This window comes from Hemiscyllium ocellatum, chromosome 25 (genome assembly GCF_020745735.1).
Source record: "Hemiscyllium ocellatum isolate sHemOce1 chromosome 25, sHemOce1.pat.X.cur, whole genome shotgun sequence".
In the NCBI taxonomy this organism is placed as follows: domain Eukaryota; kingdom Metazoa; phylum Chordata; class Chondrichthyes; order Orectolobiformes; family Hemiscylliidae; genus Hemiscyllium; species Hemiscyllium ocellatum.
This window is the reverse complement of record NC_083425.1, coordinates 8,234,892-8,249,455: the sequence shown is the minus strand read 5'-3', so window position 1 is coordinate 8,249,455 and position 14,564 is coordinate 8,234,892. Positions and strand designations below refer to the sequence as shown.

At 40.4% G+C, this 14,564-nt stretch overlaps 1 protein-coding gene across 6 annotated transcripts in view; it reads left to right on the top strand.

Annotated features, from left to right (window-relative positions):
- The window catches only part of helz (helicase with zinc finger), a 293,579-nt gene that overhangs the window by 240,776 nt on the left and 38,239 nt on the right, over positions 1-14,564 (top strand). For all 6 annotated transcript variants that reach the window (XM_060844736.1, XM_060844735.1, XM_060844734.1 and 3 more), the window contains 3 exons: positions 2,796-3,294; positions 7,635-7,863; positions 11,953-12,460. In XM_060844736.1, coding sequence (XP_060700719.1) covers positions 2,796-3,294; positions 7,635-7,863; positions 11,953-12,460 — 1,236 coding nt within the window. The remainder of the gene's footprint in view (positions 1-2,795; positions 3,295-7,634; positions 7,864-11,952; positions 12,461-14,564) is intronic.

The following is a 14,564-nucleotide window of genomic DNA, read 5'->3' as shown; positions in this document are numbered from 1 at the left end:
CCCAAAGGAGCCTTCCAAATCCATCAAAGTTTCACCTGCACTTCCACACATGTCATTTATTGTATCCGTCACTTACGATGCAGTCTCCTCTATGTTGGGGAGACTGGACGCCTTCTCACAGAGCACTTTAGGGAACATAGAGTCATAGACATGTACAGCATGGAAACAGACCCCTCGGTCCAGCCTGTCCATGCCGACCAGATATCTCAACCTAATCTAGTCCCACCTGCCAGCACCCGGCCCATATCCGTCCAAATCCTTCCTATTCATATACCCATCCAAATGCCACTTAAATGTTGCAATTGTACCAGCCTCCTCCACTTCCTCTGGCAGCTCATTCCATATATGTGCCACCCTCTACATGAAGAAGTTGCCCCGTAGGTATCTTTTATATCTTTCCCTTCTCACCCTAAACCTTTGCCCTCTAGTTCTGGATTCCCTAACCCCAGGGAAAAGACTTTGCCTATTTACCCTATTCATGCCCCTCATAATTTTGTAAGCCTCTATAAGGTCACCCCTCAGGCTCCAATATTCCAGGGAAAACAGCCGCAGCCTGTTTAGCCTCTCCTTACGGCTCAAATTCTCCAATCCTGGAAACATCCTTGTAAATCTTTTCTGAACCCTTTCAAGTTTCACAGCATCTTTCTGATAGGAAGGAGACCAGAATTGCATGCAATGTTCCAACAGTGGCCTAACCGATGTTCTGTACAGCCACAACATGACCTCCCAACCCCTGTACTCAATACTCTGACCAATAAAGGAAAACATACCAAACGCCGCCTTCACTATCCTATCTACCTGCAACTCCACTTTCAAGGAGCTATGAACCTGCACTCCAAGGTCTCTTTGTTCAGCAGCACTCCCTAGGACCTTACCATTAAGTGTATAAGTCCTGCTAGGATTTGCTTTCCCAAAATGCAGCACCTCGCACTTATCTTAATACAACTCCATCTGCCACTTCTCAGCCCATTGGCCCATCTGATCAAGATTCTGTTGTAATCGGAGGTAATTCTCTTTTGCTGTCCAATTCACCTCCAATTTTGGTGTCATCTGCAAACTTACTAACACGATCTCTTCTGTTCGCAGCCAAATCATTTATGTAAATAACAAAAAGTAGAGGACCCAGCACCGATCCGTGTGGCACTCCACTGGTCACAGGCCTCCAGTTTGAAAAACAACCCTCTGTCTTCTACTTTTGAGCCAGTTCTGAATCCAAATGGCTAGTTCTCCCTGTATTTCGTAAGATCTGACCTTGTTAATCAGTCTCCCATGGGGAACCTTGTCGAACGCCTTACTGCAGTCCATATAAGATCACATCTACTGCTCTGTCCTCATCAATCCTCTTTGTTACTTCTTCAAAAAACTCAATCAAATTTGTGAGACATGATTTCCCACGTACAAAGCCATGTTGACTATCCCTAATCAGTCCTTGCCTTTCCAAATGCATGCACATCCTGTCCCTCAGGATTCCTTCCAACAACTTGTCCACCACCGAGGTCAGGCTCACCGGTCTATAGTTCCCTGGCTTGTCCTTACTGCCCTTCTTAAACAGTGGCGCCACATTTGAAAAACTACAGTCTTCCGGCACCTCACCTGTGACTATCGATGATACAAATATCTCAGCAAGAGGCCCAGTAATCACTTCTCTTGCTTCCCACAGTGTTCTCGGGTACACCTGATCAGGTCCTAGGGATTTATCCACTTTTACCCATTTCAAGAAATCCAGCACTTTCTCCTTCATGGGTACCCGCATCAATCAACCCCACCGCCCCATGGCCCAACACTTCAACTCCCCCTCCCACTCTGCCAAGGGCATGAAAGTCCTGGGCCGCCTCCACTGCCACTACCTCACCACCCCCCAATGCCTGGAAGAAGAACGCCTCATCTTCCGCCTCGGAACATTTCAACCCCAGGGCATCAATGTGGACTTCTTCAGTTTCCTCATTTCCCCTCCCCCACCTTACCCCAGTTCTAACCTTCCAGCTCAGTACCATCCTCCTGACCTGTCCTACCTGCCAATTTTCCTTCCCACCTATCCGCTCCACCCTCCTCTCTGACCTATCACCTTCATTCCCACCCCCCCCCCCCCATCCACCCACTGTACTCTTTGCTACCTTCTCCCACCCTCCTCTCTGACCTATCACCTTCCTTGGGTGATAGAAATCCAAGGAAACCAAAACATTTAAATAGAATATGGGATACACCACCAGCTGTGGGAGTCGGTGGGTTTGTAAAAAATGTCAGTGTTGTGTTGGTCGTCGTGATGGAGATGGAGAGGCCCAAGAAGGGGAGGGAGGTGTCAGAGATGGTCCAGGCTTCATCTGGAGGCTCACTGAAGATGTTACCCAATATGGTGACAAAACGTCTGAAAACGAACCCTCCAGCTCAGCGATCAAACCTACAGCCATGTTTCATTTTGTAGGGAAGTTAATAATTCATAGATTTGAGAAATAACCACTCCAGGAGATATTTCATTTTCATTTCCATTGTCTGTGTTACTTGCTGCCTCATTCCCTTGAAGAGAGACTCATTGTTTGCAATTATTAAACTAGTTGATAGTTAATTCTTCCTGCAAATCTTTTCTTGTTCATTTCTTTTTACCGTGGTTCACTTTGTTTTAAGTTGATTTAAATTTAGTTTGGATATTAAACTCTAACCAAATATTTTAGATTGTTCCAAATTTGCCTTTGTGAAACTATTGCAGTTTAATCCTAATATGTTTTTTTTCTGTGGGTTGTTGATAACGTTTCTATATTTTATCCACCTTTTAATTGGTATTCTTTGCTCTTAATTAGGTAGAACCTGAATTGCTGGCACAGAACAGAAGCCCTGAAGTGCACCCCAACTTAGGCTATCCCATTTCTAGATTTCACCGTAAGGACAATCTCAGTCAAAGGCAGCTGAATTTCCATCTAGCTTCTTCACATCCACCACCTGCACCTTACCATCACTCATCTAATCGACAGTTCCTTCATCAGCCCCCTGTACCGAAGCAATCATATCCAGTGCAACAACATCAACTGCCCCAGCAACACAACCAAATGCCACAGCAACAGCCATCACAGCTTTCTCCTGCTTTTCCACAAGCTCCTAACCACACCTATTTTCCTACTTCCCATTCTCATCCATCTCCGCATTCCCCAAACAATGATAACGTGTGTCCGGATCAGTCTCTCTCTGGACTAGAAGGACTAAACCCGCTGAGGTCAGTTCCACACTTCAACAACCCCCATGCTCGTCCATTTAATTTCGTCGAAAACAATACCTCAGGACACGGGATGGGGGAAATTTTAGGTAAGCAATATTTTGTGAAGGATGTTTGGTGAATTGCAACGAATAAATTAAGCCACGCAACTTGTCGTAAAGCCTTTTATATAACTGATTGGTAACATTTACCTGAGGAATTGACTTTGCTTTGGTTTTAATAATTTTAGGACCTTTGAAACTGGACTGCCTCAATTTTGACCATTGAGAAAGCTTTAAAGGATGGCTGCAGTTGACCTTTGCTTTGTGCACCAAATAATTGTGTGAATTTATTTCCTTCAATGCCAGCTGAGACTCCATGGGTAATAGTCGTGCTACTGAGTAGAAAGTTTCTGGATATAATCAAAACAATGGAACTTGAACACAAACTCTGAACGTTCAGTGCAGTACTGAGGGAGCACTGCAATTTTGGAGGTTCTGTCTTTCTGGTGGACCATTAAAGTGAGGCCCCATCTGTCCTTTTCTGTGGATCAAGTTAATATTTTGAAGAAGGGCAGGAGAGGGTTGTCCCTGGTGTTCTGGTCAATGTTTATCCATCAACTTTGCAAAAGAAAACGTGGTCATTGCTATTGTGAGAGATTGCTATGTGTAAATTTATTTCCTACATTGCAGCAGTACTTTCAAAAAGTACTTTCTAAAGAGCTTTGGGAGGCTCTGTGGTAGTGCAATCTGTGAATAATTCCAAATATTTTGTTTGCTTATGTTTATGGGAGAGTGGTGAATCCTAACTATTCGATCAACAGGCTGAGAAGAGAATACCTGAGACATTTATGCTCATCATTATGAATTGCAAAGGTTTCTTGAAGCCACTGAGGCCGTCTATAGACCGAGATAAAATGGACACATTTTGTGAAGCTTCTATCGCAGGAGCTTCATACTGATACTCTTGAGGCAATTTCCCTGTTGTCAAATCGATGGATGTACCACCAGAAAAGCTGCAACAAGCATCAATTAGGACTGTTAGGAACAAATAAATAATGTTCTCTGAGGCCTTTCCTCCTTGACCATTGCAGAGACGTTCTCCTGCTTTGCCTGCTTCCTGTAACTGATATTTTTTCAGAGATGCAGTGTGGTTTTAGTCCTTCCAGAGGAACATTGGCTTTGTTGTCAGACATATCCAAACAAAATATCAAGGGCAATAGCAGGAACTCTTCCTTGCATTGATTGAGTTGACCAAAAGCATTTGATTCATTGAATCTTGAGGTTCTGTGGATTATTCTCCAGAGATTTGGATGCAAAAGAAACTGATTCATGGTGACATGACTGGGCAGTAAATAGTCGGTGTCCAGGACATCACAAGTTGCAAAACGCTTATCTGCACCCAAAAAAAACTAACAATAAAAATCCACATCCGTGGGCAAAATTTGCATAGCTGCGATTTGTGACGAGTTCTGCATTTGCAAATGTCTTCATTGACAGATTCTCAGGGTTGGAGTCCTTATGGATATGGCGGAATGACTGTAATTATATTGAGCCATAGATGTAAAACAGTTCACTTCAAAATCCATACCAAGGTCAAACAAGGCTATAAGATAGCCCCCTTACTATTTACACGCTACCTGACAATGACTATGAACCTCATCAAAGATAAATGGCCCTCTGGTGTCAGCATTAAATACTATGTAAATGTGAACCCTTTCCACCTCAATTGTGTCCATGCCAACATGAAACTGTCTTCCATAGGCATGCTTGGTCTACAGTCTGCAGATGACTGTAGTGCTGTTGCCTACACTGCATCAGGTTTTCATTACTCCCTCAATTTCTTCAAAATGTGAAAATGTTGGCCTGTCCTTGAGTGTTGCCATAGATCAAAACCCATCGACCAATCCCAACCTCATGAGTTAAATATCCCACTTCTTTTGCCTGTTCAAGGAGAAGCTCTGGATTGTGCTGAGCACTTCATTTGACACCCATCTCTATCTAAAGGCCCCATTTATGACCCCTGCTATTGGCAATACTGGTCAAGTTAGATTTCAGAGTGAGACGTGGCTTGATAGACAATACTTTTTTTTGTTTATATTCACAAAAGGCTGTCAATATACTTTTAACCAAAGATCATAAAAATTTATTGTACTTATCAGAAAAATACAAACTGTTACATATACAAGGACTATTTGAAATTCTTTTTGCAAATATCAGAAAGAAAGATTCAACCCTTTTACCCCACAATAACCTTACATTCAATCAAACGTCAATGAAAAATGTCACCCCATCTTAGACTAACGCTCCTTGTTCTGCTGGAAAAGGTTTAATTGGTTTCATCTTGGCCAATTTCTGCATTCAATCAGTACTATTTTCTTTCATGTCTTTTTCTGAAACCCTTAAACAAGCTGCTGACTCTGCTTGAATACTATTTAACAGGTTCCTTGAATGTATTTCTTCAGCTTTGTTAAACCTCTTCCTTTCTCAGTCCTCGACTGCCTTTTGCTTCCAGAGTCTTCCTCTTACTGAATCCTAAACTACTCAGGACCTCTTATCAGCCCAGGCTGCTAGGAAATGTAATAACAGCACTACCACTACTATTGATGTTTATTCTCTCAGAATGAACCATTCTGTCCTAGGAGCAGAAGTTTTATTTTTCTCTCTCCTGCCCTTTTTATTCAAATTCACCCCAGATCCTGGTCAACATTCAGGAGAAGACAAAGAAAATACCTCAGGTAAACTGAGACTCTCCTTGAAGAGTTGCAGCATTGTCACTAATGATTGTGAGGAATTTGCTTCCAATTATCGTCCAGTGAGGCACTTGAAGGACAATCGACAACATTAAAATATCACCTGATGTGCATAGCCAAAAATAAATATAACTTTGCGTCTTCTATTTGAAAGAAGCAGATAACTTACAGCTTTGGGAAAAATCAGCAACAGCTTCTCTGCATTAATTGTATTTATAACTGCTGTATAAAATTAATAAGGGAACTGTAGGGTTTTCTATAAATGGATTGATTATTAATTGGTATAGGGGGCGAGGGGGACTTAATATCTGCTCTGTCTGCCTGAAGCACTGCTTTTAAAGGTCCTGGACTTGGAAACATAAGCTATACTTGCAAGTTTTTCTGGAGAGGCAAAATATTCCGTTTGCTCTTAAGATGTATACATTCTGTTCTAGGTACTTAAGTCAGCCTAACAGGAAGAAAGTTAAGTAGCAAGTCAATTTTGTCCATATACTTGACCAGGAAATATACCATTACTTTGTGCAAATTATCAGAATAATTTGTGGTAGAACCAAATTTTTGAAGGATTGAATAATAGCAAAATACGGCAGGTACTGGAAATCTAAAATTGACGCAGTACTGGAGAAACTCAAGAGGTCTGACATTATCTGTGATGAGACATTAGCATTTGAATCTTAAACTAGAAGGGAAGGGTCTTTGGATTGAGATCATGATTCTTTGTTTCTCCACAATGCTGCCAGACCTGCTGATATTTTACAACATTTTCTGCTTTTATTTTTGCACTATTGGAATGGAGATAAATGTTAAATTGGCAACCAGAGACATTTTTAACTTTAGTTGTTGAAAAGCCAGTCTGATAGTTTCAAACGTCTGAGAGTTTGCTCTGTGTTCGTATGTCCTGTAGTAATCTTTTGTTGGGGTGTCCATAATCTGGCATTGAGGTTTTTTAAAAAGACACTTTCTGTATTTACCTGTTTAATTTAATTCTGTTTTTGCTGCTCAGTGCCATTAGTTAAGAAATGCGTTCTGTCTGTTAATATTTCTTTGGATAGTGAGTAGTAAAAATTACAAATTGAATCACTGAGGCATGTGAGATGATTTTAGCTATTCAAGTGCCACTCCATGACTTGAACGCATAATTTGGGTTAGCACTTCAGTTTAGTGCTGATGGAGATTTACGTTGCTGGAAATGACACTGTTTAGATGAGATATTGAATGTAGTTCCTGCCTGACTGCTTTAGCAGACCCAGAAGATCCTCATTCAGAGAGAAGCAGTGGGTTTTCCCAGTATCTTAACCACCTTCATCAAAAATGTCTGGCCAATATTTTAATTTACTGTTTGTCGGATTGTTTATCTACTTAATGACTGAAGACCAAAAATTGGTAGATTAAATACACAGTACTTAGATATCTTGGGAATTTGAAAAAGCTTATATATCACTTGCTCGTTTAATTAAATTTGTGATTTAATTAAAAGGCGTTTGAACTCGGCATTGGAAATTGACAAAAGATCAAGGAGATAATTGTTTTTGCATGCTTATTATAACATTTTATAACAAAATTTTCTTGATTTGGGAGTTAGTTCATCACTAATCTAAATGACTATTTCAGTCATAATTGACATTTAAAAGATTTCAGTAACTTCTTGTCAACAAAAATGCCACTTTGATCTGATTTTTGTTTTGGTATCACTTACAGATTCATTACACACCAACACAGCTGAAGATCTCATAAGACAGCATTCAAGAATTCACCCATGGAATGAGCATCAGGACTATGTCAATACAGGGTGTCCATCATATCCTCACCAAGTTCAGCAGTTCACACACCCATCCCAGCAACAAGTCAGGTATTCACAACATGCTCTCAAAGGGCAGTGGAAACAAGGCAATAATCCTGAAGAGGAAAAAGGGCCAACATATCAAAGGTAATGTCTTAACTGTAATAGAAAGCTCATTTGGAGAGCCAGTATAAACCCAGTAGCTGAATGCCTCCTCTGCGCTGCAAATAATTTTGTGACTCTATATCGAAGTCTTTAGAGGCTTTATACTATTGAGCCATCCAAACCTTAAATTCTACTTCAGTGGTAATGGTCGTAACGCTACCTATTGCCGGAATTTCCAGGTCAAGGTGCAAATACCATTATAACAAAATGATTGAGGAACAGACACATATTTCTAAAATTGAAAGAAAGAGTTTGAAAATTTAGGTTTTGTATTTAAACGTAGTGTGGTGACACTGTGGTATATTTTCCTGTATTGTTTTTAAATGAAAAAAGGTTGAGACAGAGGTACCAAGTGGTCTGCTCAAAGCCAATAAATAAACAGCTTGTGAGGCCTAGGGTTTTTTTTTTAAGTTGGAACAAAAGAAGCAGCCTGAATGGGTGGGCTCAGGCTCTCACAGAACCAGATTTTTAGTTTTGGCTTTCAGTTGCAGTTGCTGGGGTCTTAAAACTGAATGTGGAAGCTCTTATTTTTCTCTGTGCTAACAGCTAAAAGCTGGAGTTCTATTCCTGCAGCTAGAATTGCACGTAAGGCAACCTATTTTACTGAATCTGCCAAGAGTGTATTGTGGGCTGCTACTATATTGGAACAGTTAATTAGTAGTAATTAACACAGCTTATTTTGTTAAGCAATTTGATCAAGTTACAGTTAAGCCAATTTTTTTTAAAATTTTGTCTGTATTTTAACCGTAGTCTAAAAATGAAGTGTGTTTTGCCTAGAGTCGAGTCGTTTGACCAATTGAATTGCATCTGGAACACAATGCCTTACACTTAACCTTCAAATAAGAAAAAGTTAGCATCCAGGCTACCTCCTCAGTATATTTTGAGGGGGTTTGGTCTGGTCCATAACAATAGCTGTTGACCTGATTTGGGATTCAAGGTTTTTTTATAGTTCCAAAATTTAGGCACCAGTCTAACCTCAGCTCTGCGTTGATTGCAGTTGAACAACAGGAAATATGCGATCAATGGATGGACTAAAATATTTCAAGTTCCTGCTCCTCACCTTGAAAGTGCACGTCCGGAAGTCAATCATATTACGCATTGGAGCATTCTCAGGAGAGGAACCTAATCCACATATTGTATTTGAAAATAAACTAAGGTGTTATTTTTGATTGACTTTTTAGTTGATTCCTCTTCTAGGTGATGCTGGGTTTTATCCTTCCTTCCTATTGAAAGTAGAAGCTAGCTTAGAGTGCATTTCTGTAACTTTTATGTGGTGGCTGTTTTATGCTCTAAGAGCACCAGGAAACACCCTGTGAAAAGTGTCACATCAAAACTGAGATCACTGGCCTGCCTTTTCAGTGGTAAAATTGTTGTTCAAAGATTGACAGAATTTTAACCTCCCGTTGTGGTGAGTAATAGTAAGAAAGGTGAGAAAATAGTCAGAATGAAAAATCATGTTCTCAATGTCAAGAAATATTTAATGGTTTTCCCCTCAAAGCTTAAATGGTGACTTTAGAATCTAACCATTGAACAGGAAAACTACCTTATTTCCACATATTTGCATCTTATTAATGAGTTCAGCTTCTTTATGTATCACTTGCAATTTTCCTCTCTCTCACTCAAAAACTACCTGTCCCAAATTCCTGACTTAGAAATCAAAGTGGGTATCTGACAGCTGCAACTCGTCAAATGTTTGTTCCAGCCTTCATACAACTGCTTCTTCAGAATAATGTCCCAACATGCTGTATGACTGGCAACCTCTTTCACCCTTTGTCTATGAAAGTCAGCATCAACAAGCCACCTCATTGTCCCTCTGATCAACACAGAGACACCACTTCGACCCTTAATATTTTGGACCTCAGAGACACCTGAAACTTGCACATTTCTACCAGGTCACTATACATGTATCTCATGCAGTTATGTAGGATGGTCTTTGCACTTGTGGACATGGATCTTTTGGCTCTCAGCTTGCTTTTCTGGGGCTCAGTCACTTTACCACCTAATTGGAGGCTGTTAGCATCTGTATACTTCATAACGCTTTCTTAGCATACGTTCACCAACTGCAGCACGACTTACAGATTGCTAGGCAGTGTGTGACATGTGTTGCTTTCTTAGTGCACCAGGTCTTTAGTGCTCAGTTACAGTCTGACAGCCTGTGTGACTTGCATTGCCTTATTGTGCAAAGGTAATAGCAGGCAGATTGTGATGAAGGGGAACGCGTCAATTCAGCAATCAAATAGAGGGTGCACATGTTGCTGTGTGACACCATAGTATATCAACGTTAAACATACAACGTATCGCAGTTTGCACTTTAGTACATAATGAGATAAGTGGAAGCTTCATTCGGGGGGTACTGCCTTAATCAATTAAGGGATTGTGGGCAATTAGATGCATAGTCCTACTCGAGTCCAGGGTTCTGTGTCCTTGTAGTCCAGGACTTGGGCCCCAGTCAGTCCTGCAGGTTGACTATAAGTAGTCAGGGTATTATAGCTAGGTCATTCTGTGTTGTTGAGATCTTAAAAATGTGTTGCTGGAAAAGTGCAGCAGGTCAGGCAGCATCAAAGGAACAGGAGAATCGACGTTTCGGGCATAAGCCCTTCTTCAGCCCTTTTCCAGCAACACATTTTTAAGCTCTAATCTCTAGCATCTGCAGTCCTCACTTTCTCCCTGTGTTGTTGAGATTTCAGGCCAGGGGTTAGGCCAGTTAATCCTGTAATGAGACAGAGAGTGTTTGACTATGAAGAAAATGGCTGTAAGAGCAATTATTGGACATTCGTTGCAAGAGAGGTGCTGAAATGAGTTAATAGGAAGCGCAGAGGGTAGGATGCTTGAGTAATTTGGGAGGATGAGATGGCTAAGAGCCATTGAAGAGGCACGATGCATATGTAATAGTGAAATGTTTAGTCCATGAGCTTTAGTGGGATTCATGTGCAATGTTCGAGTGAGTAGGCAGTTTTGATGTTGAGGAAGCAGAGAGAAGGTACATGCACTTATCCTTGCAGAGTGCAGAAAATCATTCACATTATTTGTGCACTGTTGCATGTCCTGCTTTACCCAAAACCCATCACTGTCCTGGGCTGCAGTTTGTGTCCAGACTGACGGAGTCCGGTGGCATAGCCTCCTGTAACTAGAAAAATCACTGCCTTTATCTCCATCACTCCATCCACCAGTATCTCCAAGTCCTTGTCTGAAGAGAGGAGTGACCTTTCCCTTCCTAAGTGCTATACGTGAACAGCTGAGACCAGTGCCTGGTTTTTGGCATCTGAGCAATGTGTAACTGGACTTTAAGCAGAGATGTGAAAGATGAGGTTGTGGCAAGCGCTCCCACCTCTCCAATCATGCAGTTACCCAAGAGCCTAATTAATAAGATGAAGAGCGGATGTTTGCGTAAGAAAAGTCACTCTGAGCCATGGTGGTCTGGGGGCCATGAATTGCCTTTAGAAAAACATCTGAACTCAAAACTGGAAAACTTAGTCCATTGTGTTTGGACGAAGGAGCACAAACTAACTGCACTGTCTCTGTCAGGAGTTAGTCTCAGGAAAGCTTTGGCACATGTCTGTTACTTGACTGAGTCAAGGAAATCAGTAAATGAGAGAAAACAGCATTTTAGAATTGTGAGAGTTCTAAACTGAATGCCAATCAGGTTGCCACTACCTATTTTCCTCAATAGTTCTTTCTCCCTTCCCCCACACTCACTCTCCTTGCCTCTTGCTCATTGCAGTGCATCAGCAAATTTATCTAGCAAGTCACTGAACCCCAAGGTTCATAATACATTCAGTCCTAATTCTGTTTTGAGATGTTCTCAACTATGGTGATGACAAATGTACTACTATTAACCTTCACGCCTACAGGACAGGTAATTCATTATAGGTTCTCTCTCCCGATTTTCTGTGCAGCAAACTCTGCAAGAAGTACTTGTGTATTGGTATCAGATGAAGATTACAAGAAATTAAATTGAAAATTGGCAATGTTGTTGTATCTTACAACTAAAATCATTTTACAACAAAATTAACCAATGTTAACATTAAAAGAAATTGATGTGAAGATGATCATTTGTTTTTTTTTCTTCAGATTCCCAGGTTTATTAAGAGAGACACCAACTTCAGATCAGACTGAAAATAAAGAACTGAATGAGATGCCTTTGCAGTCCCGTTTGTTACAATACCGACAAATTCAGACCAGAAATCCCCCTGTACATCTTCCTACAGCTAATGCAAATCACAACAGCCAATATACCAATTTGAATGACAGTAATTCCTCCCTTGAACCTATCAACAACTCTGGCTTTCAGCAACTGCCTCAACAGCCAGTGTACAATCCAGCATATCCAATACGTTCAGGACACACACCACCACCTTCTTCAAAATACCTGCAGCCCGAGGGATCATGGACGCTTCCTGGCGTGCAACAGAACCACATGCTAGGGCAAAGTATACCGTATGGCATTTCACAGTTGCCTCACAGATCAGAATCGCATCCCATAATGTCTGTACAGCACCAACATAACAGTAGAGAGGACTCGTTTCACCCAATCTCTTCTCAAACAGCATCTGTTTCTTCGCTTCACAGCATAGAAAAGGTAAGCACCCTTTTGTAATTTGACATAATGAGGTCACTTTTGATACAAACAGTTATCTTCTAAACCTCATTGAGCTCTTACTAATACAGCATCATTCATGTTATGTCTTGTGACTTTTTCTTCAGTATTGCAAGTTTACATTGTGCTCCCGTAAGGTGGTTTTTGGAGGCTTGCTTATAAAATATTGTCACCTTTTGACAAAATCTCATGGTGAGGGGGATTGAAAGCTGTGAATATTGTACATTCCTGTTACCAATAGCTTACTAGCAACTGCGTATCAGTTGTTTTCCTGTGTTTCAGATCTAACATATTCACCAAAATATAAATACAATGGAAACAACTTTCCTTTCTGTGTAACCAACAGAGCCTGCAGCAAACTAGCTGAAAACTGGATTGCCCGTCTATGTTTATCCTTTCTAAAAAAAAATAGAGGAAAACTAGGAGAGTACCTCTTATGCAAAGTCTTATCCAATTTCTGTCACAGGAAGACGTAATTTTAGAAAATTCTTTAGGATTCGGAAACCCAGTGCAATAATAATTTCATTCTTTGATCAACTTGTTTGGAATCTGTGGCATTAGTTCAGGACTCACACAGACTGCTCATGTCCTTCCAGATCATACTAGAGATATGAGCTCATGGTTCTCTTTTAGAAATGCGCTCTCTCAATCAATCAAGCTCTGTGATATTTGATTTTGCTGAAAGCAGTGTTATACAATAGAAATTACTGGCTCCTCGGAGGTATTAACAGTGTTAAGTAATTCCAGTAGAAAGCACCTGGTACCCATGTACTGCTATGGGTTCTTCACATGTCCACCTTTACTGAACAAATGCCTACCACTATTAAGTGGCCATAGTACTAAGTGACTGCAAATATCAGGAAACATTTGCATCCTTAACATTTTTACCACCAAACTAAAATACATTCTTGTATTGAAGTCAAACACCAAATGTTGGTACCTATTTAGGCATTTACAAATCAAATGTGCTTTTATCTGTAATTGGATTCTCAATTAAATATAGTGCTAGTGGGCAAAGTGAAGTGATGGAGTGCTTTTGACAGAATTTAGGTTCCTTCTCATTCCTATTCCTTTTCCTTGTAATACATTTTCAGTATTAAAATGGCTTATAGTAGAGGCTTAAACTGGGAAGTTTCTTTAGTTTGTCCATTAGAACCAACACTGTTCAGATTAGCTAATATCTGCACAATATGATGCAGCTGTTTGGAGCCTTTAAATGTGCATATCACATTGCACACCACTGTGAAGTATCAGGTTCTCCTTAACTTGCAATATGATAGCAGAGAAGAAATATGTTGCCTTAGTGCAAACATATCAGAGTTATTCATGTACCTGTTTTCTTGTAATACTGCATTGTGCCACCTCAGGTTTATTTTATTTGTGTCCTGAATGTCCAAGCTACCTGCAACTACTTTATGCAGATAGATAATGCTTACACATCTCGATTGCTTAAAAAGTATAGCATATACTGGATAAACTCAGCCAGCACTGATGAAAATGTGTCGACCTGAATATTTCCAACTTTTCCCGGGTTCTTTTGCCTAGTCACTTGTTCGACTAATACTTGTCTAATTCAGATGATGTGAAGTAACAGTTTGCTCTTCAGGCAATTGCCAGTTATTTTTGGTCATGTAGAAAAAATTTTTTCATCAGTGATGTTTTGCTGCAGTCTTTTTACAGTTAGTGACTACTGTGCTACCGTGGAATTTCAGTAGAGTCACTGAAGGTTCTGGAATGTTGCCTGCGGATTAGAAGGTTTCAAATTTGACATAAAAAGACAAGGGAGAGGGAAAATGGGAAACTATAGATGTTGTTAACCTGACATCAATAGTAGGGAAATGCTTGAATCTGTTATAAAGGATCTGATAACTGGACACTTAAACAGTAATTATTAGGTTTGGAAGTGTCAACATATATTCATGACAGTAAAATAATGTTTGACAAACCTGCTAAAGTGTTTTGAGCATTCTGGATAAGGGAGAACTAATGGATGTGGTGTATTTAAATGTTTGGAAGGCTTTCAGTAAGATCCCACATTGGAGGTTATTATATGAAATGAGAGAGTAATATACTGGCATGGATTGAG